The following is a 19,664-nucleotide window of genomic DNA, read 5'->3' as shown; positions in this document are numbered from 1 at the left end:
CCTAGGTTAAACAGTATATGTGTTTGTTGCTTTTCTGGTGAACAATATTATCTTCTCCAGGCAAAGTGTGGTTTGGCAGATGTGGAGGGTGGGGGGCTGTAGAAAGCAGCACCAGCAGAGGTAAACGTTGGGCTACGGTGATGGCAGTATTACACTCTCTTCTTGGTCCAAAAGAACTCTTAACACTGTGGGATTTTTTTTCCCTGCAACATTTAAGACATCATCAAGATGTCTTTGACTAATAGTTATTTATCAGTTACTATAGATTTTATCACCTAATCTGTTGACATTTGTTAGAAATCTTCTTTTGTCAGAGATTATTTCCTTTGGAAGGCAGTTAAAGAAGGAAGAGTGACAAAGTGAGCTTGTGGTGGCAGAATCTGGGTTTTGAAATAATTTCCTTAGCCGTCTTAGAATTAGCACATACTGACCCTGAGCTCCACCATAAGGCCTCAACTTTTCAAAGAGCATCCAGAATGTTTGCCTAGTGACCTGTTCCCTTATTCATTGGGGTCGCTTTTTCTGCCATAATCCCTGGTTATAACAAATGGATCTCCTCTCTCCAGTGCATTGTATGTCGTGGATCTGAAGAAGTTTAGGAAAATAGCTGCTGGTGACAGACTCAGAGGACAGTATCAAGGTCTGAGTCAGGATCCTAACAGCCTTTCAAATCTTGATCAAGTAAGTTTGGTTAACACTTTCAGGGATGGGTATACAATGTTGTTAGAAAGCAAAGTAGTATTTAGCTTTCAGTTCTCTCCTTTGTTGGGACAGTGTCTTGTTCATGGAAAGGAATTTTGCGTATGTGTGTATATGATATTTTTCTCTCAAGAGAAGACTTAGTAGTGAAAAGCCTTCTAGGTCTGATGTTCGTTTGAGGAGGGAGATGAAAGGAGGATGCTGCCTATTTGAATCTTTACTGTATCTTCTAATTTGGTACCCAAGCTAATCTGATAAATTTGTTTCTTTGCCTGCTAGGGTCAGTTTGTTTCTCTTCTTTAGGAACTAACTCAGGACTCACAGTAGAGAATATAGTATCACAATTGCCCTTTTTCCTATGGGAAACCATGGTGTTTTTAAAGAAGTTTAGCTGAATAACGGTTTATTAATGCTAAACAGTTTTCAGAGGTAAGATTGTAGTTTAAGTGTTTTAAATACATAGATTCACGTATTTTGTTTGGCTTAAGTCTACCTTAAACATTTTAAAACCTTTATTGTGATATATAGCACCTGTAAAGAGAAATGTACAACATAAAAATATACAAATATGTATATATTCACATGCATCAATGAATTCCACAAAGCCAATGCCCATTTACCACCACCCAGTTCAAGAACTAGAACACAACTAGCATCCCAGCAGCCGCACTTCATCTCCAACAGAAGCACCTGACTTTCCTGGTAATCACCCCCTTGCTTTTCTTTGTAGAATTACTAATTAACCATGTATCCTTAAACGCTATGGTTTAGTTTTGCCTGTTTTTTTCTCCCTATCTCAGTGGGATCATAAAGATGCACTCTTTTGAGTCTAACTTCTTTTGCTCAATCTTGTTTGCAGGGTTCATCCGTGTTGTGTGTGGTGGTCCTACATTCCGTTGATCTCTTCTACGTTTGGGTTGTTTTCCGTTTTTGTCTCCTGTGGATAATGCTGCTGTGATTGATCATGCGCATGTCTTTGTGCACATGTACACATATTTCAATTGTGTGTACAACCACAAGTGGAATTGCTGGATCATCAGATTTGTATATCTTTATCTTTACTAGATAATTCCAAACCGTTGTCTAAAGTAGTTCTAATTCATACTCCCATCAACAGTGTAAGAATTCTTGTTGTTTCACGTTTTGGCCAGTACTTGTTGTCAATCTATTAATTTGGTAGGTGTGAGCTGGCATCCACGTGGCTTTCATTTGGAAAGCACCTTCTGGTCTCTGTGGTTTCTGATAGAAATCAACTGTTAATCTTGAGAATCCTTTGTGACAAGTCACTATCTCTTTTGCTGGTTTCAAGGTTCTTTATCTTTTCACAGTTTGCTTATGGTATATCTGGGTGTGGATCTCTTTTGAGTTTATCCTACTTAGAGTTCATTGAGTTTCTTGGATGTGTACGTTAATGTTTTTCATCAAATTTGGGAAGTTTTCTTTATTTCTTCAGGTACTGTTGCTATCCCTTTCTTTCTCTCTCCCCTCTTGGGACAACCATTATGTGTATGTTGGTATTTTTGATGGTGTCCCACAAGTCTCTGAGATTGTTTATTTTTCTTCATTTTTCTTTCTGTTCCACAGACTAGTTAATGTGAACTGACTTATCTTCACTTGACCTGATTCTGTTTTCTGCCTGCTGAAATCTGTGGTTGAATCCTTCTAGTAAATTTTCATTTCAGTTATATTTTTTAACTCCAGATTTGCTATTTGATTCTTTTGTATACTTTCTATCTCTTTATTAATATTCTCTAATTTTTTTCATTGTGGTCATAATAGTTTATAACATTGTGAAAATTCAGTTGTACATTATTATTTGTCAGACACCATATAAGTATACCCCTTCACCCCTTGTGCCCACCCCCCACCCCATTCCCCCTGGTAACCACTAAACTGTTCTCTTTGTCCGTAAGTTTGTTTTTGGTCCACAAATAAGTCAAACCATATGGTGTTTGTCTTTCCTTGTCTGGCTTATTTCACTTAACATAATACCCTCAAGGTCCATCCATGTGGTTGTGAATGGGACGATTTTGTCTTTTTTATGGCTGAGTAGTATTCCATTGTATATATATACCGTATCTTCTTTATCTCATCGTCAGTCAATGGTCTCTTTGGTTGCTTCCTGTCTTGGCTATTGTGAATAATGCTGCAATGAACATAGGGGTGCATAAGCCTCTTTGAATTGCTGATCTCAAGTTCTTTGGATAGATACCCAGTAGTGGGATGGCTGGATCATAGGGTATTTCTATTTTTAATTTTTTGAGAAATTTCCATACTGTTTTCCATAGTGGTTGCACCAGTTTGCATTCCCACCAGCAGTGTATGAGGCTCCCCTTTGCTCCACAACCTCTCCAATATTTGTTATTTTTTGTCTTGGTAATTATAGCCGTTCTGACAGGCATAAGATGATATCTAAGTGTAGTTTTGATTTGTGTTTCCCTGGTGATTAGTGATGTTGAGCATCTTTTCATTTGCCTATTGGCCATTTATATATCTTTGGAAAAATGTCTGTGCATATCCTCTGCCCACTTTTTGATTGGATTGTTTGTTTCTTTGTAGTTCAGTTGTGTGAGTTCTTTATATGTTATGGAGATTAACCCCTTGTTGGATATATGATTTTCAAAGATTTTCTCCAAGTTGGTGGGTTGTTTTTTTGTTTTGATCCTGGTTTCCCTTGCCTTCCAGAAGCTCTTTAGTCTGATGGAGTCCCATTGTTTATTTTTTCTTTTGTTTCCCTTGTCTGTGAAGACATGATATTCAAAAAGATCTTTTCAAGGCTGATGTCAAAGAGTGTACTGCCTATATTTTCTTCCAGAAGTTTTCTGGATTCAGGTCTTACCTTCAAGTCTTTGGTCCATTCTGAGTCTATTTTTGTGCATGGTGAAAAATAATGGTCTACTTTCATTCATTTGCATGTGGCCGTCCAGTTTTCCCAGCACCATTTATAGAAGAGTCTCCTTTCTTCATTGTATATTCTTGGCTCCTTTGTCAAAGATTAGCTGTTCATAGATGTGTGGTTTTATTTTTGGGCTTTAAGTTCTGTTCCATTGATCTATGTGTCTGTTTTTGTGCCAGTACCAGCTGTTTTGATTGCTATAACTTCCTTGTATATTTTGAAGTCAGGGATTGTGATGCCACCAGCTTTGTTCTTGTTTCTCAGGATTGCTTTAGCTGTTTGAGGTCTTTTGTTGCCCCATATGAATTTTAAGATTCTTTGTTCTATTTCAGTGAAGAATGTCATTGGGATTCTGATTGGGATTGCACTGAATCTGTAGAGTGCTTTAGGTAGTATGCACATTTTAACTATGTTTATTCTTCCAATGTGTGTGCATGGAATATTTTTCCTTTTTTTTTTTAAGATTTTATTTTTTTCCTTTTTCTCCCCCAACCCCCCCGGTACATAGTTGTATATTCTTAGTTGTGGGTCCTTCTAGTTGTGGCATGTCAGATGGCACCTCAGCATGGTTTGATGAGCAGTGCCATGTCCGCGTCCAGGATTTGAACCGATGAAACACTGGGCTGCCTGCAGCGGAATGTCCAAACTTAACCACTCAGCCACGGGGCCAGCCCTTCATTTTTTTATGTCATTATCAATTTCTTTCAGTAATGTCTTATAGTTTTCCTTGTATAGGTCTTTCACCTCCTTGTTTAAATTTATTCCTGGATGTTTTATTCTTTTTGTTACAATTGTAAATGGGGTTGTATTCTTGAGTTCTCTTTCTGTTAGTTCGTTATTAGAGTATAGAAATGCCACTGATTTTTTGTAAGTTGACTTTGTACCCTGCAACTTTGCTGTAGTTGTTGATTATTTCTAATCGTTTTCTGATTGATTCTTGAAGGTTTTCTATATATAAAATCATGTCTTCTGCAAACAGCAAGAGTTTCACTTCTTCATTGCCTATTTGGATTCTTTTTATTTCTTTTTCTTTCCTAATTGCTTTTGCCAAAACCTCCAGTACTGTGTTGAATAAGAGTGATGAGAGTGGGCACCCTTGTCTTGTTCCTCTTCTCAGAAGGATGGCTTTCAGTTTTTCACCATTGAGTATGATGTTGGCTGTGGGTTTGTTACATATGGCCTTTATCGTGGTGAGGTACTTTCCTTCTATACCCATTTTATTGAGAGTTTTTATCAAATGGATGTTGGATCTTGTCAAATGCTTTCTCTGTGTCTATTGAGATAATCATGTGGGTTTTTTCCCCCTCATTTTATTAATGTGGTATATCGCATTGATTGATTTTCGGATGTTGAGCCATCCCTGTGTCCCTGGTATTACCTTCACTAGGTCATGGTGTATGATCTCTGATGTATTGCTGTATTTGGTTTGCCAATATTTTGTTGAGGATTTTTGCATTTATTTTCATGAGCTGTATTGGCCTGTAATTTTCCTTCTTTGTGTTGTCCTTGTCTGACTTTGGTATCAGGGTGATGTTGGCCTTGTAGAATGTGTTAGGAATTTTTCTGTCTTCCTCAATTTTGTGTTAGGAATTTTTCTGTCTTCCTCAATTTTTTGGAATAGTTTGAGAAGGATAGGTAATAAATCTTCTTTGAAAGGTTGGTAGAATTCTTCAGAGAAGCTGTCTGGTCCTGGACTTTGATTTTTTAGAGGTTTTTGATTACTGTTTCAATCTCTTTACTTGTAATTGATCTATTCAGATTCTCTATTCTTGATTCACTTTTGGGAGGTTGTAAGAGTCAAGAATTTATCTGTTTCTTCTAGACTGTCCAGTTTGTTGGCATATAGTTTTTTCATAATATTCTCTTAGTCTTTTATTTCTGTGGTATTTGTTGTAATTTCTCCTCTTTCATTTCTGATTTTATTTATTCGAGCCTTCTCTCTTTTTCTCTTAGTCTGGCTAAGAGTTTGTCAATTTTTTTTGTCTTCTCAAAGAACAAGCTCCTTGATTCTTTCTGCATTCTTTTTTGTTTCAATTTCATTTATTTCTGCTTTAATTTTTATTATTTCCCTCCTGCTGAGTTTGGGCTTTATTTGTTCTTCTTTTTCTAATTCTGTTAGGTGTAGTTTAAGATTGCTTATTTGAGCTTTTTCTTGTTTGTTAACATGGGCCCGTATTGCTATAAATTTCCCTCTTAGGACCACTTTTGCTGCATCCCATATGAGTTAGTATGATGTATTTTCGTTCTCATTTGTCTCCAGATATGTTTTGATTTCTCCTTTTGTTTCTTCGATGATCTGTTGGTTGTTCAGTAGCATGTTGTTAGTCTCCACATTTTTGTTCCTTTGCCAGCTTTTTTCTTGTAGTTAATTTCTAGTTTCATTGTGTTATGGTTGGAAAAGATACTAGATATGATTTCTATCTTCTTAAATTTATTGAGGCTTGCCTTGTTTCCCAACATATGGTCTCTCCTTGAGAATGTTCCATGTGCACTTGAGAAGAACGTATATTCTGCTGTTTTTGGATTGAGTGTTATATATATATCTATTCAGTCCATCTGGTCTAATTTTTCATTTAATTCCACTGTTTGTTGATTTTCTGTCTGGTTGATCTATCCATTGATGTGATTGGAATGTTGAGGTTCCCTACTATTAGTGTGTTGTTAATATCTCCTTTTAGGTTTAATAGTTGCTTTATATACTTTGGTGCTCCTGTGTTGGGTACATATATGTTTATAAGTGTAATGGCTTTGGTGGAGTGTCCCTTTTACCATTATATACTACCCCTCTATGTCTTTCTTTACCTGTTTTATCTTGAAGTCTACTTTGTCTGTTATAAGTATGGCAACACCTGCTTTCTTTTGTTTCCCATTAGCTTGGAGTATTGTCGTCCATCCCTTCACTCTAAGCCTGTGTTTGTCTTTGGAGCTGAGATGTGTTTCTTGGGGGTGGCGTATTTTTGGTTCTTGAGTTTTAATCCATCCTGCCACTCTGTGTCTTTTGATTGGAGAATTCAATCCAATTACATTCAGAGTGATTATTGGTATATGAGTGCTTACTGCTGCCATCTCGTTGCCTGTTTTCTGGTTCTTCTGCATTTCCTTTGTTTCTCATACTGTTTATTTGGACTACCAATTTGATTAGGTAGTTTTTTTATGATGGTTTTCTTCATTTTCTCCTTGTTTATCCTATATGTCCCTGTTCTAATTATTTGTTTACTGGTTACCATTAGGTTTGTATAAAAAACCTGACAGATGTGATAGTCCATTTTCTGTTAGCCTCTTATTTCCTTAGACTATGCTAATTCCATCCCTTTCCTCTTCCCTTCTAAGTTATTTATCATATCTTATTCCATCTTGTGTTGTGAATTTATCATTAAAATGATTATTTTTATTTTGGTGTTTTCCTTCTCTTTATCCTTAATGTTAAAGTTAAGCGTTTACTAACCTGATCTGATACAGAACCACCATTTTCTGACTATTGCCTACCTATTCATCTCCTTGCTCAGGGCTTGGTAGCCCTTTTCCTATTTCCTTTTTTTTTTTTTTTTTCAACTTATAAGGGCCTTCTTGAGGATTTCTTTTGGGGGGGATCTTGTGGCAATCAACTCCCTTAGCTTTTGTTTATCTGGGAAAGTTTTTATTTCTCTGTTATATCTGAAGGATATCTTCGCCAGATAGAGTATTCTTGGCTGAAAGTTTTTGTCTTTCAGGATTTTGAATATATCATTCCACTCTCTCCTAGCCTGTAAGGTTTCTGCTGAAAAATCTGCTGAAAGCCCATTAGGGGTTCCTTAGGTTATTTTTTTCTGCCTTGCTGCCCTTAGTGTTTTTTCTTTGTCATTGACTTTTGCCACCTTTACTACTATATGCTTTGGAGAAGGTCCTTTTACATTGATATAATTAGGAGAACTGCTGGCCTCATTCACTTGTATTTCCAGCTCTTTACCCAGGTTTGGGAAGTTCTCAGCTATTATTTCTTTGAACAAACTTTCTGCTCCGTTCTCCTTCTCTTCCCCGCTCTGAAATACCTGTAATCCTTATGTTGCATTTCCTAATTGATTCAGATATTTCTCTGAGAGTTTCTTCATTTCTTTTGAGTCTCAGTTCTCTCTTCTCTGTCGGAAGCAGGTCTATATTACTGGCTAATTCTGGCCTCCATAATGTCAGCTCTGTTGTTTAGGGAATCCAGAATTTTCTTTATCTTGCCCACTGTGTTTTTCGTCTCCAACAATTCTGATTGGTTTTTCTTTATAGTTTCAGTCTCTTTTGTGAAGAAGCTCCTGAATTTGTTGATTTGTCTTTCTGTGTTTTCTAGTAACTCGCTGAGTTTCTTTATGATGTCCATTTTGAATTCTTTGTCATTTAGGTTATGAATTTCTTTTTTTCAGGATTGGTTTCTGGATACTTCTCACTTTCCTTCTGGTCTGGAGATTTAATTTGCTTTTTCATACTGCTTTATGGTGTGGATTTTTGCCTCCTCATAGTGTTATTATCTGGTTGCAGCTTCCACCTGCCATCACTGGGTGGGGATCAGGCACTGTGTATTCTGGGCCCAGCACAGTCAGGGCCTCCGTAACTCCACCCGCTGACTCCTTTTCTCACTGTGCAATGCTCTGACTGATGGCAGATCTGGAGCACTGGGCAGGGGGAGGGTTGCTTTCTTTCACCTGCGCTTCCCCAGCCACTAGCATTGCAATTAATTTTGTTCATTGTTGCACTCAGCTACCTTGCTAATCTATATACACTGTTGGATTTTCTATATACATCATCATATCATCTACAAATAAAAACGATTTTACTTCTTTTCCAATTTTACATTTTTAAATCTGTTTCTTGCTTTGTCTACTTGCTAGGCGTTCCATATTGTTGAAAAGAAATGTTGATAGTAGACATTCTTGATTCAAAGGAAGGTTTTCAACATTTCACCACTAAGTGTGATGTTTGCTGTAGATGTTTTGTAGATACCTCATTCAGATTAAAGAAGTTCATTTTATTCCTGGTTTGCTACTTTAAAAAAAAATCTTTTGTGTTAAATTTTACACATTTTTTACGTCTGCTGAGGTACGGTTTTTCTCTTTTATTCTGTAAATTTAATTATATATCTAAATATAATTTCTGAATTGCACCATGTAATATATCCCAACTTGGTCATGATTCATTATCCTTTTTAATGTATTCCTGGATTCTTTGTGCTAGTATTTAAGAATTCTGCATTTATGTTTTTGTGTGACATTGTCTTATAATATGTCTGTCAGGTTTTGACATCAAGGCTGTGTTGACTTAATAAAATGAGTTTGGTTTTGTTCTTTTTCATTTACCTGTAATTGGTTTGTGTAAGATGAACCTTCTTTCTTTTCTTAAATGTTTGGTTGAATTCGCTCATGATGTCACACAATGTTTTCTTTGCATTTAAATTATGACTCCAATTTCTTTAATAGTTGTGGGACTGTTGACATTTTCTGTAACTTCTTTTATCAATAGTTTTGTTCACTTGTATCTATATTTCCTAACGTATTATCGTTGTGTTATCCTTTCATTTTCTTTTCAGTTTGAAGATATACTTTATATACTGTGATATGTTTAGATGTTATTGAGAAATGTATATCCAGAGCTGGAGTGTTTTCATCACACCAGTTATCTTTTTAAAGTCCATGGTAGGACCTGTAGTGGGGTCTTCTCTCTCTCTCTTCTTCTTTAATTTGAATTCCTGACAGTGTGTATTTGTGCTTTCTCTTTTTCCCATTGTTCAGCTCACCAGGAATTAATCAGTTTTATTAGTCTTTTCAAAGAAGCAGCTTTTAGCATTTTTTTGTACTGTCTATGTGTGTTTCTTTTCTATTTTACCAACTTATGTTTTTTATTATTTCTTACCTTTCACTTTTTAAATTTAATTTGTTGATACTTTTGTAATTTCTTGAGATAGGCGTTTAGTTCATGATTTTTAGTCTTTTCTAACGTATGCATTTAAAATTATCAAATTCAGGAAGATTTTGTCTACATTCCACATGTTTTATGTGTAGCATTTTCCTTACCCTTTGGTTCAATATATTTCTAGTTTCCATTGTGATTTTTTTGTTGACTCATAAGTTATTTCCAAGTGATTCCAAATACATGGGGATTTTCCAGTTACATTTTTTGTTATTTCTAGGTTAGTAGTTCTGTGGTCTGAGAATGTATTCTGTGCGATTTCAGGTATTTGAAGTTTGTTGAGATTTATTTTTTGACCCAAATATGATTAGTTTTGGTAAACATTTTACCTGGTTTTATATTTGGCAATTGCTACGTATAATATTTTTTTACGTATGTCTATTAGGTCAAGTTTAGCAATGTGTTCTTATGTGTTTCTTGTCTATTTTTTCTGTTAGTTACTTAGAGTATTGTGTTTAAAATCTTTCTTTCCATGTTGTGAAATCTTTCCTGTCTTTGGTTTTGTCAAGTTTTGCTTTATGTATTTTCAGACTGTTATCGTTAAATGCCAAAAAAACCTTAGAAGTTCTATATATTTCTGACAAATTAACCTTTTACTATATCTGGTAATGTCTTTTTACTTTCTTTTTGGGCCTTAAAGTGTGCTTCATCTTATCTTAGTGCAAATACGCCAGTGTTCCTTTCAATTGTTACATGGTATATTTCTTGTATCCTTCTATATTTCAGTCTTTCTCTGTCGTTATGTTTTACTTCTGTTTCTTATAAATAGATTATATCTGTTTGTTTTTTCATTTGGTGTGACAGTCATTTAATTAGAACATTGGTCCATTTGTGGTTAATGTAATCACTAGTGAGCTTAGCTTTTCTACAGAATTCCTCTTTTTATTCCATGTGTTCTTTGTTTCTTTTTTTCTCCTTAGTCAGTTTCTTTCAGATTCAGAGTTTTTTATAATTCCATTTTCTATTAGCTTAAACTATATACTTTTTCACAGTTCTTTTAATGATCATTGCAGAGATTACAGTATGAATTTCTTACTTTGCGAAGGCTACTATTAATCAGTATATTTTACCCACCTACCAGACAGTGCAAAAACATCGGAACAGTGCTTCTCAAATTTGGGCATACATGAAAGAATCACCGGGAGAACTTACTAAAGCATTAGTTCCTGGGCCCCATCCCCACAGCCTGAGTTAGTAGGTATACAGTTGGGCCTAAGAATCTGCGTTCCCAATAACCTCTTTGCTGCAAGTCTGCATACCACATTCTGGTAGCACTGCCATAGAACTTGTTAACTGCATTTGTCCTCAACCTAAATGCCTTGTTGCCCTGTATTTTAGATCTCTCTCTCTTTTAATCCCAGAAGAAGTTATTATTCTTGTGTAATACAGTCGGTATCTGTTTAGATTTAGATTTTCTGACATAGTTACCCTTTCAGTTACTCTGCATTCTTTCTTGTATTTCTGGGCTTCCATAGAGGATCAGTTTCCTTCTGCCTGAAGAATATCCTTTAGTTTTCCTTAATGAGATCACTGGGAACAAATTTTCAGTTTTTGTTGTCTGAAAGTGTCTTTATTTTATCTTTATTGTTATTTTTTATTGTGATAAAATATACATAACATAAAATTCACCACTTTAACCACTTTTAAGTGTACAGTTCAATGGCATTAAGTATATTCACAATGTTGTGCAACTGTTTATCTCCAGAACTTTTTCATCATTTCAAAGTGAAACTCTTTACCCATTAAACAATAACTTCCCCTTCTCTCCTCCCCTAGCCATTGTTAACCTTTATACTATTTTCTGTCTGTATGAGTTTACCTATTCTAGTTACTTTTAGAACCATGCAGTATTTTTCCTTTTGTGTCTGGCTTATTTCACTTAGCATAATGTTTTCAGGGTTCATCCAAGTTACAGTATGTATCAGAATTTCCTTCCTATTAAATTGAATTATATTCCATTATTCCATTGTATGTATATACCATATTTTGTTTATCCATTCATCTCTTGATGGACGTTTGGCTTATTCCCATCTTTTGAGTATTGTGAGCAGTGCCTCTATGAACAATGGTGTGCAAGTATCTGTTTGAGATCCTTCTCTCAGTTCTTTTGTGTACATACCCAGAAGTGGAATTGCTACATCATACTGGTTGTTTGTGTCTTAGGACAATGGAACGTTTTATTGTGTGAAACTCAAAAGTTTTCCTGAGAAAAAAACTTCAAGGCATAGAGTGCAGTTGGCTAGAAAACATGTGGGCTTCATTACTTGGGATCAAGCCTCAGTGGACAAGGGGGATTCAGAGCGTACTTTACGCAAAACTGTGAAGTATAAGAAGCACACTCTATGCTTAGCTTGGCTTTGAAAAGGTATTTTTCTTAGATTTGCCCTCATGAGGGAAGTCCAAGTGCAAGCTATTTGTGAGTTTTAAGCTAAAGTTTTTCAGGTGCCTATTATTCCTAGATGTTTTATGGTTCCTCTAAACTTTGTGGTTTGTAAGAACACCATAAATATGTATTTTAGCTTCTCTAATAAGGCTTTTGGCAAAGACCTTTTCAGATCTAAGAATTTGAGATTGGCGTGTGATATGTAATATGCAGTGAACATCACTAATTTGCTTCGTGTTTATTTAAATTTCCTCCAGAACTTTTGATTGTTGTGTTTTATTTTCTTTATCAAACAGGATTTGCCCAATAACATGATCCATCAAGTGCCAATTAAATCACTCCCTCAAGAATGGCTTTGGTGTGAAACATGGTGTGATGATGCCTCTAAGAAAAGGGCAAAAACAATTGACCTGGTAAGCCGTCTGTGGTTCTTTCCTGCCTCGTGTCCAGTGTGCTGTGTGACTGGTTGGTCATCGGTGCACAGATGCTCATTCGGGCTTTCTCTGCAGTCGTGCAGCATGGGGCCTGCAGAACGTCTGACAGTAACTCCAGCAGATCTCTTCTCAGCTACAGCAGGAAGCCAGACCGTCTAGCGTCTGCTGGGGCTGTTCTCATCCACTGCAGCACTCCTTGTCTTCCAGCTCATCTCTGTGCCTTTCCCAAGTGGACTCTCTGTCCTGCTTTCCAGTAGCTCCCTGCAACTTCTTTAACCATGTTCCTTCTGCTAATCTGTCATTTGGTTCCTTAGTGTTGTTCTTTTTGTCCAGTTAGGACTTGTAACCCAAGTGCAGAAACTCCTTTGAATTCTGTATAATGGACCCTTTCTTCAGCTCAGCTAAAGTATGTTATTTTGGTTTTCACAGTGTAATAATCCAATGACCAAAGAGCCCAAGCTGGAAGCAGCTGTTCGAATTGTCCCCGAGTGGCAGGACTACGACCAGGAGATCAAGCAGCTGCAGATGCGCTTCCAGAAGGAGAAGGAGACGGGAGCACTGCATAAGGAGAAGACGGTACCAGAGCCCAGCCGCGAGGGTGAGTGCAGACACCTGCCTTTCGGTCAGTTCTTCTTCCCGTTCCTCATCTCTGTTTGTTGCAAAATGACAGGATAATGCATAAAAGGGAAAGAAGAATCACTTGTCAGTCCTTCCATCCTGACCTGAGCCACTGTTTATTTCTCACTTTCCTTTTTCAGTTGGCCTTCTAAACAGCATTTATTTATTTGATCTTTACTGAAGAAGGTTGTCCCTGAACTGACATCTGCGCCCATCTTCCTCTATGTTGTATATGGGGCGCCGCCACAGCATGGCTGATGAGTGCTGTGGGTCTGTGCCTGGGATCCAAACCCATGAATGCTGGTTTGCTGAAAGAGCATGCAAACTTCACCAACAGGCCAGCCCCCTAGATAGTATTTATTAATGCAATTGCTGATCTTTTTTTCAGGGGTGGTTTTTTTTTTTTTTGGTTTTAATTGTGATTATTATTGTTTAGGTTCATGAGTTTTGTGATACATAAGTGAAACCTGACATTGTTTGGGGGATCTCTTGTCAGATTCCTTGGTTTTTCGTTAACTCTGTCCGGGCACTAGTGAATGAACACATTTAGGGTCAAGACAAAGTCCATGTTGATTGGGAAAAACATACTCTTTCCATCAAGCACATCGGGGTGTGGTGGAGTGTTTGGATTTAAATACAAAGTCTTCATCTGATGGTTTTCCTGTCCTGTGAAGGAGAGGTGGCCAGTTGAACATGGTCATTAGAATAGGAAAATGACCTTTTGTAAACTATTAACGAGATGCACTCTGCCTTTTACCATTTATTCAGCTCAAAACCAATTCTAAAAAAGCAGTTACAGAACATAGATCTTGAGTGACTCAGCTAAACATCCTGAAGGCTATACCATGATATGAAACGTCACAGCTAGAGGCTGGATATTTACCGTAGAAGTAATTCACATTGATGAGCACATCCTCAAGAACTTCCATAGATAAATGGGCAGAGTGTAGACATACTGTTCCCATAAGAGGAAAACGCAGATGATAAATGAATTCGAGGAAACGGTAATCAACTCGAAGGACTCTCATCAATACATACGACATAGGAAAAATAAACGTTGCTAATGCCATTTGTGGGGGAGATGGTGAGGGGCTGCTCTGGATCTGCCTTGCTGAAGCCTTTTGTATTAGAATATTCCTTGTTAAAAAGCAGTAAATCAGGCATTGGGAGCCATTAAAATATTTGTGCCCTCAATAATTCCTCCCTTGAGAATTTACCTTAAAGAATTAATTCAACACAACAAAAAAGTTATCTACATAGAGAAATTTCTTTTGCTATTATTTATAAATCAAAGCATTAAAAACAGCTTAAACATCCAAAACTAGAGAATAGTAAATGAGCTACACTGCTCCATAGGAAAATGTTTATATGTTATTAAGTGAGAAACGAAGCATCTTGACTAAAAATGTGTGCATTTTTCCTTAGAGTAAATATTCTGCCTGTGAAAATGATGCAGATGGAGTAGGGATGTGCAGGTAGTTTGTGGTTTTGAAAATAAAAATTTCGTTTTTGCTTTCAAAATATAATACAAACATATCAAACCGAAACTCTTAAAAATTGTAAAAGAGAAAATGGAGGTGGGTGCACAAATAATACATTACAGTACCAGAAAATGCCCAGTCTGTATTTGTATAACTGGAGGATAATTCATTTTATTTTTCATTGTTCTCCTTTTCTATAGGACCTCAGAAACGTGAAGAATTATGATCTCCAGAGGACGATAGGAAATTACACCATTTGAAAAACACTTTTTATATTAAATGCTAGTTTTTTCTGATCTGTCTATACAACTGCTGATGAACTGGCCGGGCAGGTGTGCCACGCCTTTTGATTCTGAGCGTTGATTTTGACTTCTGCACGTCGGTGGGCTCTGGATCTTTGGAGTCAAGGCTCTCTTGGATTTGTCCCTCAGAGGAAGACAAGGGCTGATGCTTTGGAACTCTGTGGGGGGCAGTCTTCTAACCAGAGGGGAGAATGGTGAAGGGAATTGGACGGAAACAAGTGCTGGGGTGTGCCACCAAGAGCACAAGTGTGCCGCACTGTCACGGGAAGCCAACCAGCCAGGGCCGCCGTGTCCTTCCTTACCTCAGTTTCCCTGCAGTGGAGCCCAGTCTGCAGCCTGCGCTGTGGGGCAGGTCCCGTCCGGAGCCGCATCGGCAGAAGTTTTGTCCGAGGTCCACACGGCTCGAGGTTTATGCCAGTGTGCTCCTGTGCCCTTCTGGCCTTCTCTTCCCCGACATCAGGGTCATTATTGAATTGAAACCCAACCAGCAATCATGTGTCTTCAGGGTTGGCGCAGGGCAAATTAATTTTGGGACAGGCTGGGGGTGGGTGGGGGTGAGGGTAGGGAAAATATCAGGAGAAGCAGGCTCCGGGGGTTGTGGGGAGGTGAGGAAGACCAGAAATTGGCTGTTCTCTTTTATAAACCATCAGTACCATTGTGACTAATTTGAAATGAAAACGTTATTCTTATTCTCCACCAACCCCGGTGAACTTTTTAGCTAATTGTTTTATAAACAATTTTTGTATTTGTGAAAGTCTTTGCTTTTTCTTCCCGCTTTCTAAAGATACTGTCTCTTACTGACTTCCTTACTGGATACAGCCATAGCGAGTCTCTGGGAGCCGTGCTGGGGCTCTGGGCTCCCTCAGGACAGGCACACGTCCTCCCCCTCTCCTCTGGAGGATGTTTCTCCCTCAGACCAGGGCAGTTGGCTTTGACTTTTCTCCGCAAAAGGCCCCCAGGTCTGAGACCAGGAGAGATTTGGCTGTGTGAGTCCTGTTTTTCTGTACACCCTTGCGTATTGCTTTTAGTTTAAGGCTGTGGGTTGCAGAAACTGCCAGCACTCTGCCCATTCTGACTCCACATAGTTGATCTGGAAGCAGCGTTGCTTTTTGTGTCTTTCCTTCGGCAGCCCAGCACGGCCCTTCCAGAGCAACCTTTGCTGGTGAGTGGGCCGTGCTGGGAGGCCCCCCACAGGAGGCTTCCAGAGTGCTGCTGGCCTCGTGGGGGTGCCGCTCCAGGTCCGTCCCCCCCACTGCAAGCAGCTTTTGTCTCTCATGTTTTGCCTGCTTTTTAAAAATAGGAGGAGGGGGCGCAAATGGAGAGCTAAGTCCTGACTCTTCTCAGCCAGGTCACGTATTGACTTGCAGTCTCTTAAAAATCAAAGTCTTAACAAACATCAAGTAATTTATTTTTGCTGTATCCACCTGCACAGATTTGCTCAGGAGTCTCTCAGGCATTCGGAAGGAGCTTTTGAGTTTGTTTTTATAATTCCGTTAAAAATTGGGGAAGGGGGCAGCCCAAAAGATTTTTAGAAAATTGATCCAAGACTGGAAGATCCCTCCGAGTCATTGCTGTTGACAAAGGCTGTAGCAGGAGTCCCCTGCTCAGAGCAGCGGCAGGGGTGGATCAGTGGCAGTAAAAAGAGTGGTTCGGCTTCCTCTGAGGGTTCACGGAGCCTGCTGAGAGACCCGTGTTTGCTGTCTGCAGCTGCAGGCAGAGTGGTGCATTTTTCTAGTTTATTCTCTGAGAGGTTGAGCAGGAAATACTAAAGTCATGGGATATGCTTTTAAAATGCTGGTTCCTTGGGACATGGAACAAGCCACTTCCTCTGTGTCTTTCCATCAGGTCTCTTAGGCATATTCCGTATGAGAAAGTGCAGTGTGAAACCTCTTCTCTGTGTAGTGTTTATCCTCATTTCCCCTTGTTCGTCCCACCCTAAACATCAGTCTTATTAATATTGAATCTAAATATGCAAGGCCCAGCTTGCTCCTGAAGTGGCCTAGAGCCCGCCTCTCCTGCCAGTGACTGTGGTTCATGAGACGCAAGCACCTTTCACCGTGAGCCTCTGGTGCCCGAGGGAATGCTGTTTCCACAAAAATCTGGTCTTGGTTAGCACTGTCTTTTGCCTCCACTGTGTGAGAGCAGATTGTGACTGAAAAGATAGGTAGGAGAGAGTTTTTTCCAAGGAATAAGAATTAGTTGCATGAAATGTTCAAGCTTCTGGAAACTTCACAGTGAGTTGTTTTTAACTGTGTAATGGATTTTTCTCTCTCAATATGCCCTACTGGAAAATTTTCTTTCTGAATCAGTGCCAGAGTGATATGAAATAATGTGACATGTCAGAATGACACGCCACAGTGTAAGTTGTTGTGTTCTGTGAACAGTGGTATTTGATTGAGCTCAAAACCCAAGCACAGAGCCTGCTGCTGGGCGTGTGGAGCATGCCTGTGTTTTGTTTTAAAATTGTCCTCAATACTCGCCGCACTGAGAAGGATGTGCCGACTGTCAGACGCTGCATTTCCAATGGAAACATGCAGATGTTCGCTGCCTGCCAAGTGCATGTGCATCCTGGAGGGCCCACGTGTGGGGTGAGCTCAGCTGTTGGAAGAGCAAAGATTGTACATCTATTAAGAAATAGTTTCCAAGAATGGAGCTTAATTTACTCTGCTGTCCTTAAGTCCTCATATTATGAACTGCGTGAATGAACAACTTTTATCTGGTTGCAGGACCGAGAGTCCCTGAGTGAAGGGCTGAAAGCTAGAGGTGGCAGTGCAGTTTTCAGAAGAGAGGGACTGGCCCAGGGGATAGGGAGCAAAGGAATCCCAGTTTCCTTTTGCTGGGAATTATCCTTTACTGGCACCATAATTGGAAGAGGTCAGACACCACCCTCATAGCAGTGAGTGTAAATGATTCCGCTTCCCCCACATCTCCTGTGTGAGTCAATTTGGGTACTTGAAAGCAGTCCTTTCCTAAAATTGCCATGAATGATTAAAAGAAATAATTCAACTTAAGAGTTACAGGAAATATCTACTACATTTTCTGAATAAAATGTTATTACTATGGTATCAAATTTCATGGAAATGGAAATGTTTTGGTAAAGCCACCTAATGGAAACTTTGTCTTGGTAACAACAAATGGAGGGTGCATTGTGTGCAAAATTATTTAATATATATTCCATTGTGTAATTTTAATAATTAGGTTTTTTAAGTATTTGATTTTATGGGGACACTTTTGTGGGATGGTAAATCAACTTAAATATAGCTGTCATGTGTCTAGTTGGGTGGGATAACATTTTTTATTTAAGCTCATGTTTTCCCTGCCTTGATGTAGTGAGGAAAGATCTTAATCAGGACTTTGGTAATTACCTGATTGAATTCAAGCGAAGTAGACTTCATTAACTCGGGTCCTTACTGATATTTCAAAGTATCTGGAGGATTTCAATTTCTCTTTCATTATTTGGTCTTTGATTTCTCAATTTAATACAGAAACGACACTTCTGAGTGGCATTGAGTCAGTGCACTGAGTAGAGGCTCTCTCCCCCTTAGGGTCTCACTGAGTACTGATAATTTATAAAAACAAACCGCAAAATCGGTTTCAGGAAGCTGCATTCTCCCCAGAAGTAGTGCATAAAGTTTCAACTCCATGGTAATGATTTTGCAAGCAAGAGGCCGTCTGAGACTTTCCCAGTTACCTAGCAACACAGAGGCCAAACGTGGAAGATTTGCTAGGACACAAGTTAGGGCAGGAGCTAAGGCCTTCGTCCCACTGTAACTTATACATTGCCTTACTTGTCACCAGTTAGATTTCCAGAGAAATGGGCATGATTCCTTTCCAAAATAAAAGAAAATACATTAACCTAAGGTCAACAATTTGAGAAAAAGATTATCAAATACCATGTTTTCCAACCAGTTATCCTTGGTAATAACGGGAAAATGTTCGAATTTTTAAGGAAACTATGTACTTAAAAACAAGAACACCTTCTTTATAACTGTTCTGTTTTACTTCAGTCCTTCTCCATTCAATGCAGCCTAGGTCCAGGTGCTGCCTCTCGCTTGGAAACAAGCTTTGGGGCTCTTAATGTCCATAGAGCCCTCTGCACCTGAAGTGAACTGAGAATGAATTTCTGGGTACTGTAATGAAAACAAGGTCTGGTCAACAAATAAACTTTTTCTTCTCTTCTTTAAACTGTCTGGCCAGTCATTCAGCTTTTATGTTTAGGAAGGGTGGATTGCTAGAGCTCAAAGTTCCACTCCTTCACCTGACAGAACAGTCAGGCCTGGACAGGAAGAAGAGCTTTGCCTGAACATCTGGTCTGGTGATGGGTCGGGGTCCAGATGCAGCCAGTTCTCTGGATTCTCAGGACAGCACCCATGCCTCTTCTAGGTCCCTAACCTTGGAGAACTGCCCCAGGCGGGATCTGGCAGGCAAGCTGCCCCAGAAGGGCTAACCCCAACAGGAAGGGTGGCGAGTGCTTTGTTCGTGTTGCAAATTCTCTGAGCTAGATTTGAAGTTGAAGATATGGTTCCTGCTGTTCAGGTGCTCATTGGACGCTGCAGGCTAGTGTAGTGAGTGCTCTTGCTGAGGTGGAGGTTGGGGAAGGGGACCTCGTGGCTGAGAACACAGCAGAGGGCACCGAGGGTGGAGGAGAAGAGGGATTTGTTGGTCGGGGAAAGCTTCCACAGGAGATGACTGAAGCCTGAGGGCAAGTAGGAGTTATCCATGTCGGCTGAGGGAGGTGGGGACAGAGGGAGGACAGGAGCCAGGACCTCTCATTTAGACAGTTGCAAGTGAATCTGGGTGATCACAGTCATAGCCAGGAGAGAGGTTCCAGAGAGAGGGTCTGAGTTTGATCCTGGGGCCACAAGAAAGCCCCTGAGGGGTTTTAAGCTTGGTGCTGACATGAAATTGGGTTTCTCTTGTCAT

At 39.1% G+C, this 19,664-nt stretch overlaps 1 protein-coding gene across 2 annotated transcripts in view; it reads left to right on the top strand.

The window, feature by feature from the left end:
- UGGT1 (UDP-glucose glycoprotein glucosyltransferase 1) overlaps positions 1-18,926 on the top strand; it is a 117,089-nt gene extending 98,163 nt beyond the window's left edge. For both annotated transcript variants that reach the window (XM_070580963.1, XM_070580964.1), the window contains 4 exons: positions 567-681; positions 12,203-12,319; positions 12,770-12,938; positions 14,640-18,926. In XM_070580963.1, the coding sequence (XP_070437064.1) occupies positions 567-681; positions 12,203-12,319; positions 12,770-12,938; positions 14,640-14,665 (427 nt within the window). In that variant the 3' untranslated portion in view covers positions 14,666-18,926. The remainder of the gene's footprint in view (positions 1-566; positions 682-12,202; positions 12,320-12,769; positions 12,939-14,639) is intronic.
- Positions 18,927-19,664: the final 738 nt, after the last annotated feature.

The sequence above is a fragment of the Equus przewalskii genome, chromosome 17, assembly GCF_037783145.1.
Source record: "Equus przewalskii isolate Varuska chromosome 17, EquPr2, whole genome shotgun sequence".
Lineage (NCBI taxonomy): Eukaryota > Metazoa > Chordata > Mammalia > Perissodactyla > Equidae > Equus > Equus przewalskii.
This window is presented reverse-complemented; position numbering and strand designations above follow the sequence as displayed.